General features: G+C 42.6%; 1 protein-coding gene across 2 annotated transcripts in view; it reads right to left on the minus strand.

Annotated features, from left to right (window-relative positions):
* Positions 1-18,798, minus strand: part of LOC117355577 (mothers against decapentaplegic homolog 4-like) — a 110,095-nt gene that overhangs the window by 30,734 nt on the left and 60,563 nt on the right. For both annotated transcript variants that reach the window (XM_033934333.1, XM_033934337.1), the window contains exon 10: positions 454-622. In XM_033934333.1, coding sequence (XP_033790224.1) covers positions 454-622 — 169 coding nt within the window. The remainder of the gene's footprint in view (positions 1-453; positions 623-18,798) is intronic.

Below are 18,798 nucleotides of genomic sequence, written 5' to 3' on the forward strand. Positions count from 1 at the left end.
AGCCCCCAACAGGGAAAATCCCTGGAAATGGAGTTCCAAGAGGGCCTCTGAACCTTCCTCTGCAGAACTTGGATTCCCTGGAGTGATGCTAAGAGAATTATCCCAAGATATTCAGCCATCTACTGTACATATGATTTCTCATCTCCAAATGTATCAGTTACACAATTCTGTAAAAAGGTTTTCAACTAAAATGGTTGAAAAAAATATAAGATGAATTCCTAACTGTATCATACACCTACAGGAAAATGCAAAATTTCCCCAAGAGAGCACACCTCCTGCTTCATAGCCAGGGGAACTGACTCCTCCTCTCCGGGCCCTCTTACAACACACTAGGAAAAATTCTTAATCTTCATTGCATCAAGTCTGACTTAATGTGTGTTATATTTATAGCAATTTACAACACACAATTAACATCAGAAATAAAAAATGTAAAACTAATACGATTACACCTACCTTTATGTATGCACTTGGATAAATTTTATGAACAGCGTCTCCTGGTGCACGCCCTGCTTCTCTGTCTAGATAGTAACTCTGAACAAAGACCGCATGGTCACTGAGGCATCTGACCCACACATCCCCTTCACCTTTACATTCCAGCTGTACGCCTTTACCTATGTGCAACCTTAAAAAAACAACAACACAAACACAGTAAAATTCACTACCAATATTTTCAAATTAATTCACTGCTTTCCTATTTATATTTTCTTGAAAACTTAATGTGATTAGAAAAAAATAATCAAGTACAACAATGCAACACAAGAAAAGTTGCCAAATACAATGAAACAAAAAGCAAATACAGTGGCACAAAGATCAAGTTAAGCAGTTATCCATCCAATCACCCAACCCCAACCCCACCCCCCCCAACCCCAGGAATGTGAGGGAAAGAACAGCAAAAATGCAAGTCAGGGGCAGCCAGGTAAGACACAGCTGTGTATCCAAAAAGGGCTGCCAAATAAAAAGCAACACTTGTCCCCGTTTAGTATCCCAGTCAGATGCATGGTTTCCATAGTCAGGAGGTGTAGCATACGAGAGCACCAGTGGCCATAAGTAGGACCGAGGGGACCCGCCCAATGAAAAAGAAGAACCTTCAGGCCCGAGAGAATAGCCCTTCGAAGAAAACCCTTAAGACCTCTGGGTATAGGATGTTGAAGGTCAAAGAGCCAAAACAGACTAACTATTACAATGCCATCTGGTTTGCCACATACAGCCGACCCTGGAGAAGATAGCAGACCAGAAAGTTCACACCAGGGGACAGTCCCAAAACATGTGCGACAGGGCGGCCTTGGGGTGACCACTCTTTGGGCAGAAGCCCGCGGAGACAAGTGTTGCTCTAAATGCGTGTGAAGGTGCTATATATAACCTACAAAGAATGCTTTCCTATTTATTATGTTATGTGAAAACTTATATCCCACAATCCTCATTCATTAGAGTTCTCAGCAGGTTACAAGCAGCTCATTGTTACATAGACTTCTGTAGACAGCCAAGCATGTTACAAAGAGTTGGGAAAAGAAAAGGGATTGGGACTTTTATACCACCTTTTTGTAGTTTTTGTAACTACACTCAAAGCGGTTTACATACAGGTACTTCAAGCATTTTCCCTATCTGTCCTAGTGGGATCAAATTCTATCTAATGTACCTGGGGCAGTGGAGGATTAAGTGACTTGCGCAGGATCACAGAGAGCAGCACAGGGTTTGAATCCACAACCTCAGGGTGCTGAGGCAGTAGCTCTAACCACTACGCCATAATCAAATTGTTATCACATCATATATACAATCAGAGGTAATATATAAAAAAATAGCAGCTGGACTTTAACATAGGCTAATAATACAAGTCACCCTGAACAAAGGCAAAGTCTCTTTGGACCCCCTGTTAGAAATTTCTTTAAAAACATGTTTTTAGATTTTTTTTTTCCAAAACTGTAGTTGTGCAAATTTTGATGGGAAGTGTGTTCCACACTTTTGCTATTTGGTAGTTGAAAGATTTATATTTTATTATATCTTTTAGAGCTAAGTCAGGTTGTTAGTGTTGACCAGCAGATCTACCTAATAGTTCAATAAATCTGGGGAAGCTGTTAGGGGTGTCACCGTATAGCATAGCATTTAAAATGCTATACAGCATAGATCTGAATGCTATTCTATTTTCCAACTGTAACCAGTATAGTTCTATAAGCAGTGGTGCGACATGGTTAAATCTCAATTTGTAGTGCATACAGTAGGTTTTGCTGTGTTTTGCAATCAGTTGAAGTTTCATAGCCTGTGCTCATGTAGATTTAAAATTAATAATAATAATAACAACTTTATTTCTCTATACCGCCATAGTCAAATGACTTCTAGGCGGTTCACATCGAAAGAAGGCTGGACAATCAGCGAAATACAGAATGCATGAAGAGAAATGTTACATAAGAAATTGGGGGGTTACATGGGGAAAGAATACATGAGGGATTGGAGATACGAGAGAGGTTACATTCGGGTAAGCAGCGGGGAAATAGCATGGTGAGAGAAGGTAATCTGTTTAGGTAATGAATTTGTCAAATAGAGCGGTTTTAATTGATTTTCAGAATGCGTTGTAGGTCTGTCTGGTGTTATTTATTTGGTTTCCCAGCCAGGATTGAGACTGTTTGCTTGGAACATGAAGGTTCTGTCGAAGAAGTATTTGTATTTGCAGCCTGTGATCTTTGGGTATGCGAAGATGTTAGAGTTTCTAGTCTCAAAATGAGTTGCACATTGCTTTAAAGCCCACAGGAGCCCAGGAAGCAAAAATTAGACATGCAATAAGGAGGAGCTGACTGGCATGCAAGAATCAAACATTGAGAACCATAAACAGAATGAGACAGTAGTCAGGTGCAGAAAAGGACAGGGCGGGGGTCCAGAATGGCTCACCTATCTACTGGAAAAGATTATCAAGGTAAGGACATAATCTCTTTTTTTCAGTGCAACAGGTGAGCCATTCTAGACAAGTCCCCAAAATCTAGGGCAAAACCGAGGACCCAAGAGCAGAGTCCTGCTGTCCTGTCCTACTGCCACATCCACTCTGTAGAATTTGGTAAACATATGCAGAGTGGACACGTTGCCACTCTACAAAACTCCTCAGGGGAGACTGCCCTAGCTTTGGCCCATGACAAAGCCATACTTCTGGCAGAATGCGCCTTAACAGAAACAGGAGACTGTTTCCCACAGATAATGTAGACTGACAAAATGACCTTAAAGAAATCGTTGCCTTGGAATCGGAAGTGCCCCGCATGGAAGAATACATCAGCAAAAACAGATGGTCAAAGAGGCGAAACCTACTGGTGACCTCTGGTTAGTGCAGAAGAACTCTATGTACTTCCAACTTCCTCAAAATGTGATCCTGTAACTAGAACCAGTAAGCTGAAAAAAAGAGGCAAACGTACTTCCTAAGAAACATGAAATGCCGACACCACCTTCGGCAGAAGAAAAGGAACCGTGTGTAGGAAGATCCCAGTCTATGAGATTTTAAGGAAAGGCTGTCTACAAGAGCGAGCCTGGAGCTCCGAGAAACATTTTGCCAAAGTTATGGTGACCAGAAGAGAAAAAAAAAAAAAGCCTTCATCGTTAAGTCCAAGAGGGATGCATCCTTCAGAGACTCAAATAGAGCCTTGGTGAGGCCAGTCAGAACCACATTAAAGGTCCCCTGAAAAGAACAGTGGTACCCTGAAGAGATCAGAATTCTAATGTGAAGAGCCCCTATCAAAAATCTGACAATGTCAGGATGAAATGCAAGTAAAGGATTATGGTCCCGGGCTCTGAAATAAGAGATTCCAGAAACTGGGATCCAAATGGAAGCCACGGTGAGGGCCTTATAAAAGCCCACTTGGAGAAAGATTAGCACCACTGAAACAGTAGTGGAATACAGCTCCACCATTTCTTGGTCGCTCCAGTGTTGGAAAGTCTTCCAAGCCATGTTGTAAGAACAAAGCGATCTGGATTCTCCATGCAGACTGGATCCTGAGAAAAGTTCTGTATGAGCCCACAACCAAAGGCCGTGACCCCTGCGAAGACACATCAGATCTGCGAACCACATCCTGCAAGGCCAGTCTGGAGACACCAGAATGACTCTTCCCTGATAGGCCAGGTTATTTGACAGATCACGACCTATCACGGTCCAGGGAGGGGGAAAAAACACACTCTACAGCAGGATTCCCCGAGGCCAGTTGGACTAGAGCATCTAAAACCCTTGCTTCTGGGCTCGGATCTTCAACAAAAGCAGCGGTCAATTTTCTTGATCTTCACTGTCAACATGAGGTCAAAGTGAGACCGATCCCAGCGCTGAACAATGGCATGAAACACTGCTGAGGACAGCACCCACTTGCCCAGATCTAAGGTCTGTCTGCCTAGTAAGTCTGCCTTTACATTGTTGACTGCCGCTACATGCGCTGCCAAGAGCACCTAGAGATGGCGCTCTGCCCAGAGAAAGAGTAGGTGTGCTTCCAGCCAGAGAAGCACTCTTGGTACTTTCCTGGCGATTGATATGTTACCGCTGTTGCATGTTGGAAAATAATTTGACTGCTTGGCCTTCCAGAGTCTTCTGCAATCTCACCAGAACCAATCGAATGGCCCTCAGTTCCAGCCTGTTGACTGACCATTTCTTCTGGAAGGATGTCCAACACCCCTGAATGGGACAACGATTGCAATAGGCTCCTCAGCCCAGGAGACTGTCATCCGTTGTCACAATCACCCAGGATGCAATCTGTAACAGCATGCCTTTAGAGGGGGACTGCGGCAGGAGCCACCAATCCATGCTGGCCCAGACCTCCAGAGTCCAGGGAAAACTTGTCTGTAATGTATCAAGTTTGTGGAGACCAGCACAAGAGCAATGCTTGCTTGAGAAGACACATGTGTGCCCTCGTCCAAGGCATCACATATGTTGTGGCCATCATGGACCATAATATTTGAAGATAGCATCTCAGTTGTCATGGGACTTTGTCCAGGAGACAAGAAATCTAAGAGCACAATGTCTGCTTGCATGCCTCTGGCAGATATATAGATGTGGCCCGCTGCCGTGTTGAACAACACACCCAGATATACCAGGGACTGCATCAGCGTCAAATTGCTTTTCCTGTAATTCACAATCCAACCCAGCTCCTCCAGGACTTGAATCACCTGATTCAAGTTTATTAAAAATTTATTGTACGCGCAATGTCAAGTACTTCAATGCGTATAACAATTTAAAAATAAGAGAGAAAAAATAAAACAATTTTATACACTGTGTGCTGACCCTTGGAGAATGAGGGGGCTCTGATCAGCCAATTGTCCAAGTAGGGATGTACCTGAAGACCCATCCTGTATAAGTGGTCTTTCTTGATCACCATCACCTTGGTGAAGTACAAGGAGCCGTTGCCAGGTCAAAGGGTAGAGCTGAGAACTGGTAATGTTTTTCCAGAACATGAAACCAGAGAAATTTGCGGTGCGCTGGGAAAATTGGAATGTGCAAGTAAGCCTCAGATCTAGAGAGGCTAAGAACTCTTCCGGGGCCATCGCCGCTATGGCAGATCACCCCATCTCCCTGTGAAAGCACAGGATCTTGAGTGCTGTATTCACTTAAGTGCCAGGATGGGCCTCCAATCATCCAAGCCTTTCTTTGGCACAATAAAGTATATGGAATAACTGCTCGATTCCGAGTCTTGGAGTGCATCTGCTCTATGGTCTGAATATCCAACAATCTTTGTACAGTGGCTTGTACTTTGACCACCTTATCTGGGCACCCTGCAGAAGAGTCCACAAACCAATCTGTCAGAGGCCAGGAAAATTCCAGCTTGTAGCCAGACTGAAGAATGTCCAGAACCCACCGATCAGATGAACTCTAAAACCAGGTATGAAGGAACACCAAGAGTCTGCCTCCTATAAGCTGAGGGGCCTCCCATTACCTGGCATCATTGCGACTTCCTGGCAGAGGGAACAGCACGGGAACCTCTGCCTGTAGCTCTGAGAGAATTTCTGCATCAAGGTACTGGAAAACTGGCAAAATCGCCTGTAGCCATGAAAATTAAAATGTCCTGAGCCTCTAGAGGATCTGGGTCTGCTATCAAGCAGGGTCTTAGGGTAATGGTCCATCACAGAATTCATCAAATAATCCAGGCCCTTGCCAAACAATAACTGCCCTTTAAAGGGAAGCATGGGAAGAGTAGCCTTAGAGGTGGAATCACTGGCCCATTGTCCGATTCAGAGCATCCGACAAACAAAATCTATGCTTTTCCCAGAACATATAAAATGACAGAGCATCAGCCACATAATCCACACCAGACAAGAGAAGCTGAGGAGAAGGGTCAATACCCTCACTCTCCAAAGCGTGGAACCTGGACAGACAAGCACGTGTGACAAAGGAGGCCGCAGAGGCAGCTTTGACTTCCAAAGCTACTGCCACAAAGAGTCTCGTGAGAACTACATCCACACAGCGGTCCTGCATGTCCTTGAGGACCACGCCAACTCCGCTTGGAAGAGAAGTGCGCTTAGCCAACCAGAGAGTCCACTTTAGGCTGACTAAAAAGATGCCAACACTCCTGTGCAATAGGATACAGATGGGACATGGCTCTCGCCACTTTGAGAGTCCCTTCTGGAGCATCCCACTGCTCTGAGATTAGAATATTACTAACAAGATGTCTAGGAAATGCTGAAGACTGAGCTCGCACTCCACACATGAAAGAGAAAGTAGAAGGCTGAGTGACCAAAATCAACTCATGCAGAAACTCAGAAATTAGATCCATTAAGGCAGCTGACAAACACAGAACCGTAGGATTGTCCCCAGGTTTGAAAGTCATAGAAAAAGATCTGAAAATCCAGCATACTGTCCCGGATCCCCAGTTACAGGAAGAGTAACCCCCAGAAAACAAAGGGGGGTCAGCAAACCAATCATAGTCAGCAATATCGCCTAGAACAGGGCCAGCCAAATCTGTAACAGCAGAAAAGTCACTGCTTATCAAAATTATATAATTTACTTTTCTACTTGTACATTGACATTTTAGTCACTCTTCAAGTTTTTTGTGCTTGAATTGCTTGCCCTGTTCTATTTGTTTTGACTAAATATGTAACAGCAGCAAACTGAGAAGACATGCCTAGGGAGGAACATGCTTTGAGGAACTTTAACATTCAATTCAGATCCCCTATTTGTCAAGCAGGGCACAGAGGGTATAGGAGACCAACTCCCTTTAGAAAATGGACTACAATCTGGTTAAGTGGTTAAGGAACAGTTTCATAAGCAACCTTAAAAAGGAAGAACCAACCCCCCCCCCAAAAAATAAAAATATATATATCTCTTGCCACCTGAACCTTCAAAAATGTAGAATAACCCTTTCCTAAGGTCTTCTTGTAGAAAGGCCAAAATATTAGCAATGAAGAAGAATGGGAAAATTGATCTTTCTGAACATTAGCTCTCAAAGACTCTCCATACTCTAGCATGGTAGCAATGATATGTTCAAGCATCCCTTTTTATCTCAACCTAGACCTTTTAATATATAAAGCCATGACCAAAAGGAGCCAGATCTATGAGGTTTGGTCCTGGGGACAAGAGTCCCTTGTGCTGGGATAGAAGTAGCAGTTATCTACTTGCAGCTTTACAAGATTCATATAACAAGAGGGATAGGGAATGGGACTTGAAATACCGCCTTTCTGTAGTTATAATCAAACCATGTATTTGCATGTATTTTGTACCTGAGGCAATGGAGGGTTGCAACATGCCCAAAGTCACTAAGAGCTGTAGTAGGAATTGAACCCAGTTCTCCAGGTTCTCAGGCCACTGCACTAACCACTAGGCCACTCCTCTACACCACAAAGTCTCCTGGGACTCTTGCAAGTGTCTCATATGTCAGCTCTTGCCCATGGAACTACCTCCAACATAGCAACCATCAACCCAGGGACCTTAATATAATCCCAAACTCTAGGATTCAGGTTGGACAAGAGAAGCTTGATCTGACCTTGCAACGTGTGCATACAAAGATTGGGAAAGCTACTCTCATTTCCTGTGTATTAGAAAGAACTTTATTCCAGAGATTCAGAATGAGTCAAGCTTGCTCTTGACATTTATTTCCCAGTCAAGGATTTGCAGGGTTTGCAGTAATTATCAACATATCGGTTGGGCTCATGTTTACTTTTTATTATGTTTGCCATCAGTTGGTTCTATTCAATTATAGTTTGATTGTTTTAAAACACTGTCCTCTTATACATTTCCTACGATTGGGTAGCACGTTTGTTTGCAGTTCAATATCCTTTATTGGTGCAATGTAACATTTGCTAATGTTGTTAGTGTATATAATTTTATTATTATGGGTTTTTGTTGGGGTTGTTTTTTTTTTTTGTAATTCACTTAGGTTGTAAGCAGACTAGAAACAGAATTACGCAAGTCGCAAAGTTTTTAATGCTCTAAAGTCCAACAATGATTTAAAAGATCTAATCTTTACAAAATAATTTTCTAAGGAGATTATAAGGGATGAAGATAAAGACAAGAGACAATACTGATTGCTTCACAGGAACAAAGGGGTCATGAATAAAAGGATAGCATGGAAGTAATCTATTTTTCTTTGAAACATGTTACACTTCTGTTTTCAGGGAATTAATGATCAATTTGTCAGGCAAGAGTCAGCATGTTTTGATGGCTCCAGTGTAGCAGTCTTCAGAAGGACAAGTAGCTTTCCCAATCTTTGTATGCACACGTTGCAAGGTCAGATCAAGCTTCTCTTGTCCAACCTGCATGGGTTAGGGACTGGCTACACGGTAGACTTCAAAAGATAGTGGTTAACGGTACCCTCTCCAAAACGTCAGACGTGACCAGTGGAGTGCCACAGGGCTCGGTCCCGATTCTATTCAACTTACTCATAGGTGATATGACTCAAGGGCTTAGAGGAAAAGTATCTTTGTTTGCCGACGACGCCAAACTATGCAACATAGTAGGCAAAAGCATTTTGCCCGACAGTATGACGCAGGACCTACTACTACTGGAACAGTGGTCATCGACTTGGCAGCTATGCTTTAATGCTAAAAAGTGTAAGGTAATGTACCTGGGTAAGAGAAATCCATGCAGAACTTACACACTAAATGGGGAGACCTTGGCTAGGACCACGGCGGAACGTGATTTAGGGGTGATCACTAGTGATGACATGAAGGCTGCCAATCAAGTGGAGAAGGCTTCCTCCAAGCCAAGGCAAATGATGGGTTGTATCCGTAGGGGTTTTGTCAGCAGGAGACCTGAAGTGATAATGCCATTGTACAGATCCATTTGGAGTATTGTGTTCAATTCTGGAGACCACACTACCGGAAAGAGGTGCGGCGAATTGAGTCGGTTCAGCGAATGGCCACCAGGATGGTCTCGGGGCTCAGGGATCTTACGTATGAAGAAAGGCTAAATAAATTGCAGCTGTACTCGCTAGAGAAACGAAGAGAGAGGGGGGACATGATAGAGATGTTCAAATATGTTACGGGCCGTATCGAGGTGGAAGATGATATCTTCCGTCCTATAGGTCCTTCGACCACCAGAGGGCATCCGCTAAAAATAAGGGGAGGGAAATTTAGTGGTGATTCCAGGAAATACTTCTTCACAGAAAGGGTGGTCGGTCATTGGAACAGTCTACCTCTGCAGGTGATTGAGGTCAGCAGCGTGTCAGATTTTAAGAGAAAATGGGACATTCACGTGGGATCTCTAAGGGAGTAAAGTCAGGGGGGTGGGTCATTAGAGTGGGCAGACTTGATGGGCTATAGCCCTTTTCTGCCATCATATTCTATGTTTCTATGTTTCTAAGGGAGTGTCCCTGGCGAGGCTTATCCAACCTGCAATTTTATCCAATCCGTGTATCAAAATGTATGGGAAATCCTGATTCAAATATCATGAGCAATACAACTACGAGTATTCCCATTCAAAATAAAATATAAATGGCTCATGCAAATACAATAAAAAAGAACAGGGGGAGGTAACCTATATGGAGCAAAAGGTACAACCCTAACAAAGGGGAGGGGTAGCCTGCAGAGTGTGGTAAGTGCAACCCGGGCCTTCTTTCTGGGCAAATTGGACAGACAATATTGGTCTTTATGTGCTAACATTAGGTATATCAGTATAAAAATTTTGTTACTGTTCATTTTGTCTTTAGGTTTTACTGTATATGTATTTTTGTCCCATTCCCAGTACTGTTAATGGAGAAGGTTTTTTATATATCTATCTATATATCTATATAAAAACCTTCTCCATTATATATATATATATATTACATTACATTAGTGATTTCTATTCCACCATTACCTTGCGGTTCAAGGCGGATTACATCCAAACTAAAACAAGAATTACATTCAAAATTTGAAGGAATAGAATAAGCGATGACATAAAATTTTTAAGATAATAAAACATTGGGTAAAGAGTTACCAACGGGAAGTAGAAGTCTTTAGGAGATAAGAATAGGGTGAATTATGGGGTTTTAGATAACGTTTGGTAGAAAGAAGAATATTAGAGAGTACTAAGGGGATAGAGAGTATTGGATGTTGGGTTGGGATTGGTCGTGCTGGATAGGTTTTATGTGTTTTTTGAAGAGTATTGTTTTAATATATATATAAAACCTTCTCCATTAACAGTACTAGGCATGGGACAAAAATACATACACAGTAAAACCTAAAGACAAAATGAACAGTAACAAAATATGACAGGCAGGAAAAAGCCCCTCTTCAAGTTTAGTACCACCCACTAGCTATAACAAGCCCACACATCACAGGCCTGAACCAACGATGGAAGTAAAATCATCAAGACCGAAATGCTTGTTGAAACAAAACAAAACAAAATTTCCATTTTTTTTTTTTCTAAAATCAAGGACATTCTCAATTTCTCTAAGCAGGCCCTTTGTCTCAGAGAGTTATGCCAACACCACGATCATTTTGTGGGAGTCAATCAAGGAGAAAAGAGGTAAACTCACAAAAGGCATGCTGCTTCTTAACAATGCACTGGTACACTTGTCATGATAATCACAGGCTTCCATCTGAGAATGTGGTTTCAGCAGCTGAACCATCCACCCTGGTTCCCTCGGATTTATTTCCTGTTCCGAGTTTTGAAGAAATCTCTCCATGGACAGTGGTTTCAAGTGATGAAAACATCAAGGAAGCTGTGACATCCTGGTTTTAAGGTCAAACAGAAGAATTCTTTTCAAAGGGATTAAAAGTCATTGCAAGAAAAGTGGATGAAGTGAAATGGAGCTATCAGGGGACTATATTGAAGAATAAAACAAAAATGTTTTGAAAACTCTTTTCTTTCCTACTGAGGTAGATAAATTATTGAAAGTCCAACACTGCTCCCTTTGACATAACTTACGTCGCATGTCTCCACGTCGGGCTGTCAAATTCACTTGTTCAAGCACTCTACAATAGAACGAAGCAAAAAGTATGCTAGTGCTGGATACAATGTTCCACTGAGGGTTCCATTAATTTCCTTGCTGAAACGCAGTGCCGATGTTCTGTCAGGCGGCTCTTCAATTGCCGAGACGTCTTTCCCACGTAATATAAGCCGCAAGGGCAAATGAGTAAATATCACATTTTCAGATGAACATAATATGAAAACATGAAGTTTAAAGGTCCTGTTGCCATTGTGATCACTAAAGCTTGCTCCTTCTAACATGGGATAAGCCATACAGTGACCATAACTGCAACATAAGCTACATCAAAGGGAGCAGCGTTGGATTTTCACGCTTGACTCCGTGGCTCCAGCTGGCTTGAATTACGCTGTAGAGCAGAAGGTGTTTCTACAGTGAGCACTTGTGAGTATTTTGAGGAAGGCGGGGAAGACCACCTATGCAGGTATGTACAGGTGAAGATAGGTAAGCCTTCCATGACACGGGAGGTGAAGCCAGATCCCCTGAAATCCCCAGAATAATAGAAATATGACAATATATTTTATAGGCCTGAAAGTAGGCCTAAAAGACACCCTGAATAAAAACTGTCAGCTTTTACACAATCTGTTCTTGCTGAGATAAGCAAGTCAAGCAAGTGAAATGCTGCGAAAGCAAGGCAAGTGGAAATTATTTCTTCACATAGCAACTAACATGAACATCTGCTGAAAGTATCATAAAAATAAGGAAGCAAAAATAAGAGGATTAACATATACTATTGACCAAGAATATAAAATTAACTATTATATGAGAAAAGTCCAGGAATGGGCAGGCCTTACTGGAAAATTGATGACCTTGATATTGAAATGGCATATGTCGGGGAAATAGCATGATTTTTGGTAAATGACAAGTGCGTCACACGCGGTATGACTCAGAAAAAGTAAAAATACTGTCCAATCAATAAACTGATAACAATTGTAAGTAACCAATAAAAACTAAAAAAGTAATATGTACCAACATGGTCTCAGAGACTGTCAAAAATATATAAAAGGACAGTCTCTTGAGGCCTGTTTCAGGACAGACACCTAGGTATACTCGAGCGCTTGATGTATATTAAATCTGTCTGCTCCATATGCTGAAAGACCTGTTCTTGTAACCTGTTATTGTTTACTAGTCTTATAGCCCGTTACATTAACGGGTGCTAGAATATATGTGTGTGTGTGTCTGTCTTTATTTATTTTTCTCTCTCCTTAGTCGCTTTCTGTGTTTTTTTTGGGGGGGGAGGTTTCCTTGGCTGTCCACAACCACCCCTTGCCTGCTCCCCATCCATTATCCCTTCCTTTTACCTCCCCTGTGTCCTCCACCACTCCATCACTGCTCACCTTATCCAGCAGCAGCCCCTTTGTTTTACATCCCCCCTGTCCATCATCACCTTACATTAACGGGTGCTAGAATAGATTAGTCTTATCCAGTATGGCTATTCTTCTTATGTCTTACCCCCTCTATTCAGGCTCCCATTTCCCCTTTTACCCTCCCTATTTCCACCTTTTTTCACCAACTTAAAAATCTGTCCCCTTTCTCTGTCCTTCACCTCCATAGAACTCCCTCTTCATTCCCCCTTCACTTATTCTTCCAGCTCCTGTCTTCAGCCCCTTTCTCTCACATGCCCCCTTTTGTAGCCCCCCTTCTCCCATCTCATCCTTTTTTCATCCCCAGCTCCCTTCTCTCACATATTCCTTTATAGCCCCCAAACCCAACCCCCTTCTCATACCTACTCTTCCAGCCCTCAGTTCTCCTCGAACGGTTGGGAGTGATCTATCCCTCCACCCTTTTCCGGGCATCCGATCTTGCTCCAGGGGAGTTTACTTGGGGTGGGGGGGTCACAGCCGCAGGCATCGGGAGTAGTTTTTGTTGTTGCTTGGGGGGAGGTGGGGGTTCGGGAAATCGGGGGTAGTGCTGATCTGTTACATGTGGGTGTCGTCCGGCTCCCCTGGAGCAGGTTACTGTTCCATCCGAAGGTGAACGCCAGTCCCAAGTCTGAGCGATCCTCCCAAACTTGACCTCCCTTACCCGGGTTGCATTAGCCAGTGCTAATGTGTGCAAGCGGCTGTAGCACCGGCTTCTCCACCCGGACCCTGAGCACGCGCCGCGCTCCGCCCCTTAGCTACCCGGAAGTACCGGGCTTCACTCGCCTGCTCCCAGTGGGCCAAGAGAGAGGGGGGAGTGGCTGCCCTGGTGATCTGGCCGACTCCTGGTGACAGGAGCCGCGGCGGCACCTTTAAAGTGAAAAAATAACTGTGGCAAGGGAGCCGGCCAACTGGCAGTTCAAGTTGGAGCTTTGGTCTGGCCTGCTCCCTGCCCGCCTTGCCATATTGTATTTTTTTATTTGAAAGACGCGGCGGTGGCTCCTCTCATGATCCCCACCTGCGTCGGAAGTCTGACCCAGGCGGGGATCGTGAGAGGAGCCACCGCCGCTTCTTTCAACTAAAAAATACAATACGGCAGGGAGCAGGCCAGACTGAAGCTCCAACTTGAACTGCCAGTTGGCCGGCTCCCTTGCCACAGTTATTTTTTCACTTTAAAGGTGCCGCCGCGGCTCCTGTCACCAGGGAGTCGGCCAGATCACCACGGCAGCCACTCCCCCCTCTCTCTTGGCCCACTGGGAGCAGGCGAGTTCAGGTGAAAGGAAGAACTACATACCTGTTTAGCTCGTGGTTTTAAAGTTAGGCGGCCAGGCCAGGTCTTCAAAGCAGCTGCAGCCGCGGGTTTAAAGTTAGGCGGTCAGGTATTCAGAGCGGCAGGGGGAGGCAACCTTTTATTAAATGTCTGCCGGGTAAAGCGCCGTGCCGAGTAGAGGAAGCAAACGCCGTGGCAGGAGAGCAGGGAGTGAGTTTTTCCTATGCGGTTTTTTTTTTGGGGGGGGGGGGGTTGTGAACAGGAAGTCGAGCAGAGGCGGGAGTGAGCTGTTCAGCTTCCCCTATCTGGGCAAACCGCTCTGGCGAAAATGGAGTGAAGTGCCGCATGGGGCCGTAGTAAGCGCGGGGCATGCTGCAGTCTTGGCGGCCACGGACATACGGATCATGGAAGCACGCTGATAAGACTGCGCATGCGCCGCCTACGGTTTTATTATATAGATTAATAAAATATATATATTACTTATATCGGCATATTGAGTGTTGAGGCCAGTTATATAGGGCCCAAATAGGGGGCTTCTCAATTTGTGTGTTCATTTCTGGCTATGTTTTCAGAGTTAGAAGTATCAAGACATGCTGTTTTGTTACGGGGTATTCCTGTAAGGATTTGCATTCACATTTGGTACCTGAGGTTAACAGTGAATTCATTGCGCTTGTTTTCAGTGCAGTGTGGCTTTATTTGTGGAATGGACAGTTGAACATATCGAAGAATTCCTGCCTGCTTGGGTGTTCTTCCAGCTATGGATGTAACCAACATTTTGAGCTAATTACTTTGAACTTTGCAGTTGGCATTTTTGGATGGCGTTTGCATTTTGCTGGCTTGGATAAGTTGGACAAGTGTATTTCATGAACTGAACTCTGAAAAGTGGCTGCCCCTGGTTTTCCCCTGCATGCAGCTTTTTTTCCCCCTGTATGCTGTTGTATATCTCATTTGTTTGAAGAACTTTTCTATTTGTGTTTTTCCTGCTGTTGGAAGGGAAAAAAAAATCAATGGTTTGACTGGTGGTGGAATTTATGACCTATGATGAACTGAGGGCTTATTCACTTGGCAGCTTTTACTGTTCTGATGAGTACCTCGTTATAAGTGAGGTCTTTTTCTATAAGTGAGGTCTTTTTCTCCACCACAGTTGTGTGCTAACACTTTCCCTCTCCAGCAAAAGTCATTTATCTTGACTTCCAAAAAGCCTTTGACAAAGTCCCTCCCGAACGACTGCTCAAGAAGTTGTGGAACCACGGGTGCAAGGGGATGTCCACCAATGGATCAAACACTGGCTGGCAGGCAGGAAACAGAGGATCGGAGTAAAGGGCCATTACTCAGACTGGCAATGGGTCACGAGTGGAGTTCCACAGGGATCCATGCTGGGACCGCTCCTATTCAATATATTTATTAACGACCTGGAGATGGGGACGAAATGTGAGGTTATTAAATTTGTTGAAGACACCAAACTCTGCGGCAGGGTTAGAACCACGGAAGACTGCGAAGACCTACAAAGGGACCTAACGAGACTGGAAGAATGGGCAAAAAAGTGGCAAATGAGTTTTAACATAGAGAAATGCAAGGTCATACATGTAGGGAAAAAGAACCAAATGTTCAGCTACAAAATGGGGGGATCATTGCTAGGGGTGAGCAACCTTGAAAGAGACCTGGGGGTGATGGTGGACACAACAATGAAAGCATCGGCACAGTGCGCGATAGCCTCAAAGAAAGCTAACAGAATGTTGGGTATCATTAAAAAGGGTATCACAACCAGGACGAAGGAAGTCATCATGCCGCTGTATCGTGCAATGGTGCGCCCGCACCTGGAATACTGTGTCCAGTACTGGTCACCATACCTCAAGAAGGACATGGCAGTACTTGAGTTGGTCCAGAGAAGAGCGACTAAACTGATAAATGGTATGGAAAACTTTTCATACGCTGACAGGTTAAAAATGCTGGGGCTTTTCTCCCTAGAGAAGAGGAGACATGATAGAAACCTTCAAAATCCTGAAGGGCATAGAGAAGGTAGACAGGGACAGATTCTTCAGACTGTGGGGAACCACAAGTACTAGGGGTCACTCGGAGAAATTGAAAGGGGACAGGTTTAGAACAAATGCCAGGAAGTTCTTTTTTACCCAGAGGGTGGTGGACACATGGAACGCGCTTCCAGAGGTTGTGATAGGCCAGAGCACAGTATAGGGGTTCAAGGAAGGTTTAAATAGGTTCCTAAAGGATAAGGGGATTGAGGAGTACAGATAGAAGCAAAGGTAGGTTATAGAAATGGTCAGGAACCACTTCACAGGTCATAGACCTGATGGGCCGCCGCAGGAGCGGACCGCTGGGCACGGTGGACCTCTGGTCTGACCCAGTGGAGGCAACTTCTTATGTTCTTAAGTGGCTTGTGTATTAGTGATTATATTTATCTTGTCTAGTGTATTTTGATTTCAATTATCCCAATATTGACTACATAAATAACATTACATCAGGGAGTATTAGGGAGGTAAAATTCTTAGATGTAATAAATGACTTGCTTCTTGGAGCAACTGGTCCAGGAACCAACAAGAGGGGGAGCTATTTTAGATTAAGTCTTTAGTGGAATTTAGGGCATAGTACGAGAGGTAACAGTGTTCGGTCCACTGGAAAATAGCGAGCATAACATGATCAAATCTGAATATCTGGAGTGATATTACTAAAGAAATCTATTGTAGCAGCATTTAATTTTTAAAAAGGAAACTACGATAAAATGAGGAAAATGGTTAAAAAAGAGACCTCAAGTGTTCATGGCAGTCTGCCTTTGGAACACGTCCTGTCAGAACAACCCCCTGTGAACTATCATTAGTCTTATATGCCTATTTAAATTCAGTACTTGTTATATCACTAAGTTTTGAAATTCAAAATCTAAATCTAATATTTAAAAGTTAAAAAAAAAATTAATAAAAAGAGACTTTAATAGTGATAAAGAATATAAAAAGAAAGACATACGAGATTAATGATAGTTCACAGGGGGGTCGTTCCGACAGGACTTGTTCCAAAGGCAGACAGCCATGAACACTTGAGGTCTCTTCGCCCTTCAAAAAAAGTATATTAAAAAAGTACCATTTATAGTTAAGAAGATTAAGAAGATTTTGGAAAAGAATTCCTTCTTATATGCATCATAATTGGAGGGTTATTAGTCTTTGACTTACTATTTTAAGGACAAGTTTGTTTACCAATAATAAAACAACAGCACTGACTTTTTAATTTAGGGGAATCTATCATCAATCTAAAGGATTCTGAAAACTATCCATCTTTGTGATCACCATCCTCCTGTTCTACAGTTTCAGAGTTATCTGTCCAAGATAGTGTTTCAGTCACATCATATTCATCACATAGCCACAGTATATCACCTAAAAGAAAGAAAAAATCTGATCATCCAGGAACCAACATAGAAAGGTTTATGATAAAAACCAGCAGATTAGAAAGAGATAATTGATTGAAAAAAAATTGCCTAGTTTGTTTATGTGACAAACTCTTCTTTCTGTCCGATTGAAAACCCACACTTCATTAATATGGTTCAGACACTGAAGCCAGGATACAGTCTACCAAGTAGAGCAGATGTTGCAGTGAAACTGCTAGATAAAGTGTATGACAGAGAAATGGAGCAATGTGCACCAGAGGGTAAAATTGTTGGCCAGATTTTACAGTAGATATCCTGCAAACAATGGGATGGTTGGATAGGCTGGAGTGAGCTTAGATGGCAACTTCAGCAGTTGGAACTTAGGACAATATCAGGTGGACTTTAATCTATAGCCTAGAAATATCAAAGAAGAGACAAGTTAATCTAAACATGTATTTTTAATGAGAATAACTAATGGACAGACTGGATGGACTGTTCAGGTCTTTATCTGCCATCATTTACTATGTTAAATATATGCTTACCGATGACGTTTTAAAGAAAGTTACGAGACCCGAAAAAAAAAGCAGAAAAGCTTGTTTTTCTTTCCAGATTATAAACAAGAAGATGAAGGTAAGTGATCTACAGAAGACAGTATTTTAAGTTTTTCATGTGCAAACCGGGCTGATAGTCTAGTTTTTGTTTTCTTTTAAAATATTTTATTTAACCACAGTTAACATGAATATTTAAGCAAATACAAAAATACATTTATTTAAAAATGTATTACTTGCTACATTCTACTATTCTGAGCGAGTCACATTATAAAAACATACATAAAAAACAAACAAATACACAAAACATACTGTTCACTCATACCTCAATATATCATAACCCTTTCTACCTGACATAGCCATTCATAAATCAAATGCTGCAAAATCAAAGACTTTTGTCAGACAAAATGTCTCTGGAATAAAATAGTTTTCACCACCTTTCTAAATTGAAGCAGACTTAACATTCCATACATCAACTGAAGAGCATTCCATAATATCGCTCCCTGTACTGCAAGCATCGACGGATGAGAACCTACTAGCCTCACATTTTTCACAGCTGGCACCACCAGGTTCAGTGTGTGCCCAGAACGTAAAGACCTAGCTGGTTGATATATATGAAACAATGATCCAACAACTAATGGGCCATTGTCTGAGGGCCTTAAAGATCTCACAGAGAATGTTATATACTATAATGTTATTGTTTTGGTTAAATAATACTAAATTATTAAGGTAATGATTTATTTTTCTTCTCTCAATAAAGTACAGCAGAAAAGTTGTCCAAATATGATTAACCTACTAAAACTGGAGATAGTCCAACTCTCTATAGTTTATCTATTCATTTCCAATTTGAAAGCACATACACCGTAGACAACCAACTCAAAATATCTAATATCACTAA

This window comes from Geotrypetes seraphini, chromosome 1 (genome assembly GCF_902459505.1).
Source record: "Geotrypetes seraphini chromosome 1, aGeoSer1.1, whole genome shotgun sequence".
NCBI lineage: Eukaryota > Metazoa > Chordata > Amphibia > Gymnophiona > Dermophiidae > Geotrypetes > Geotrypetes seraphini.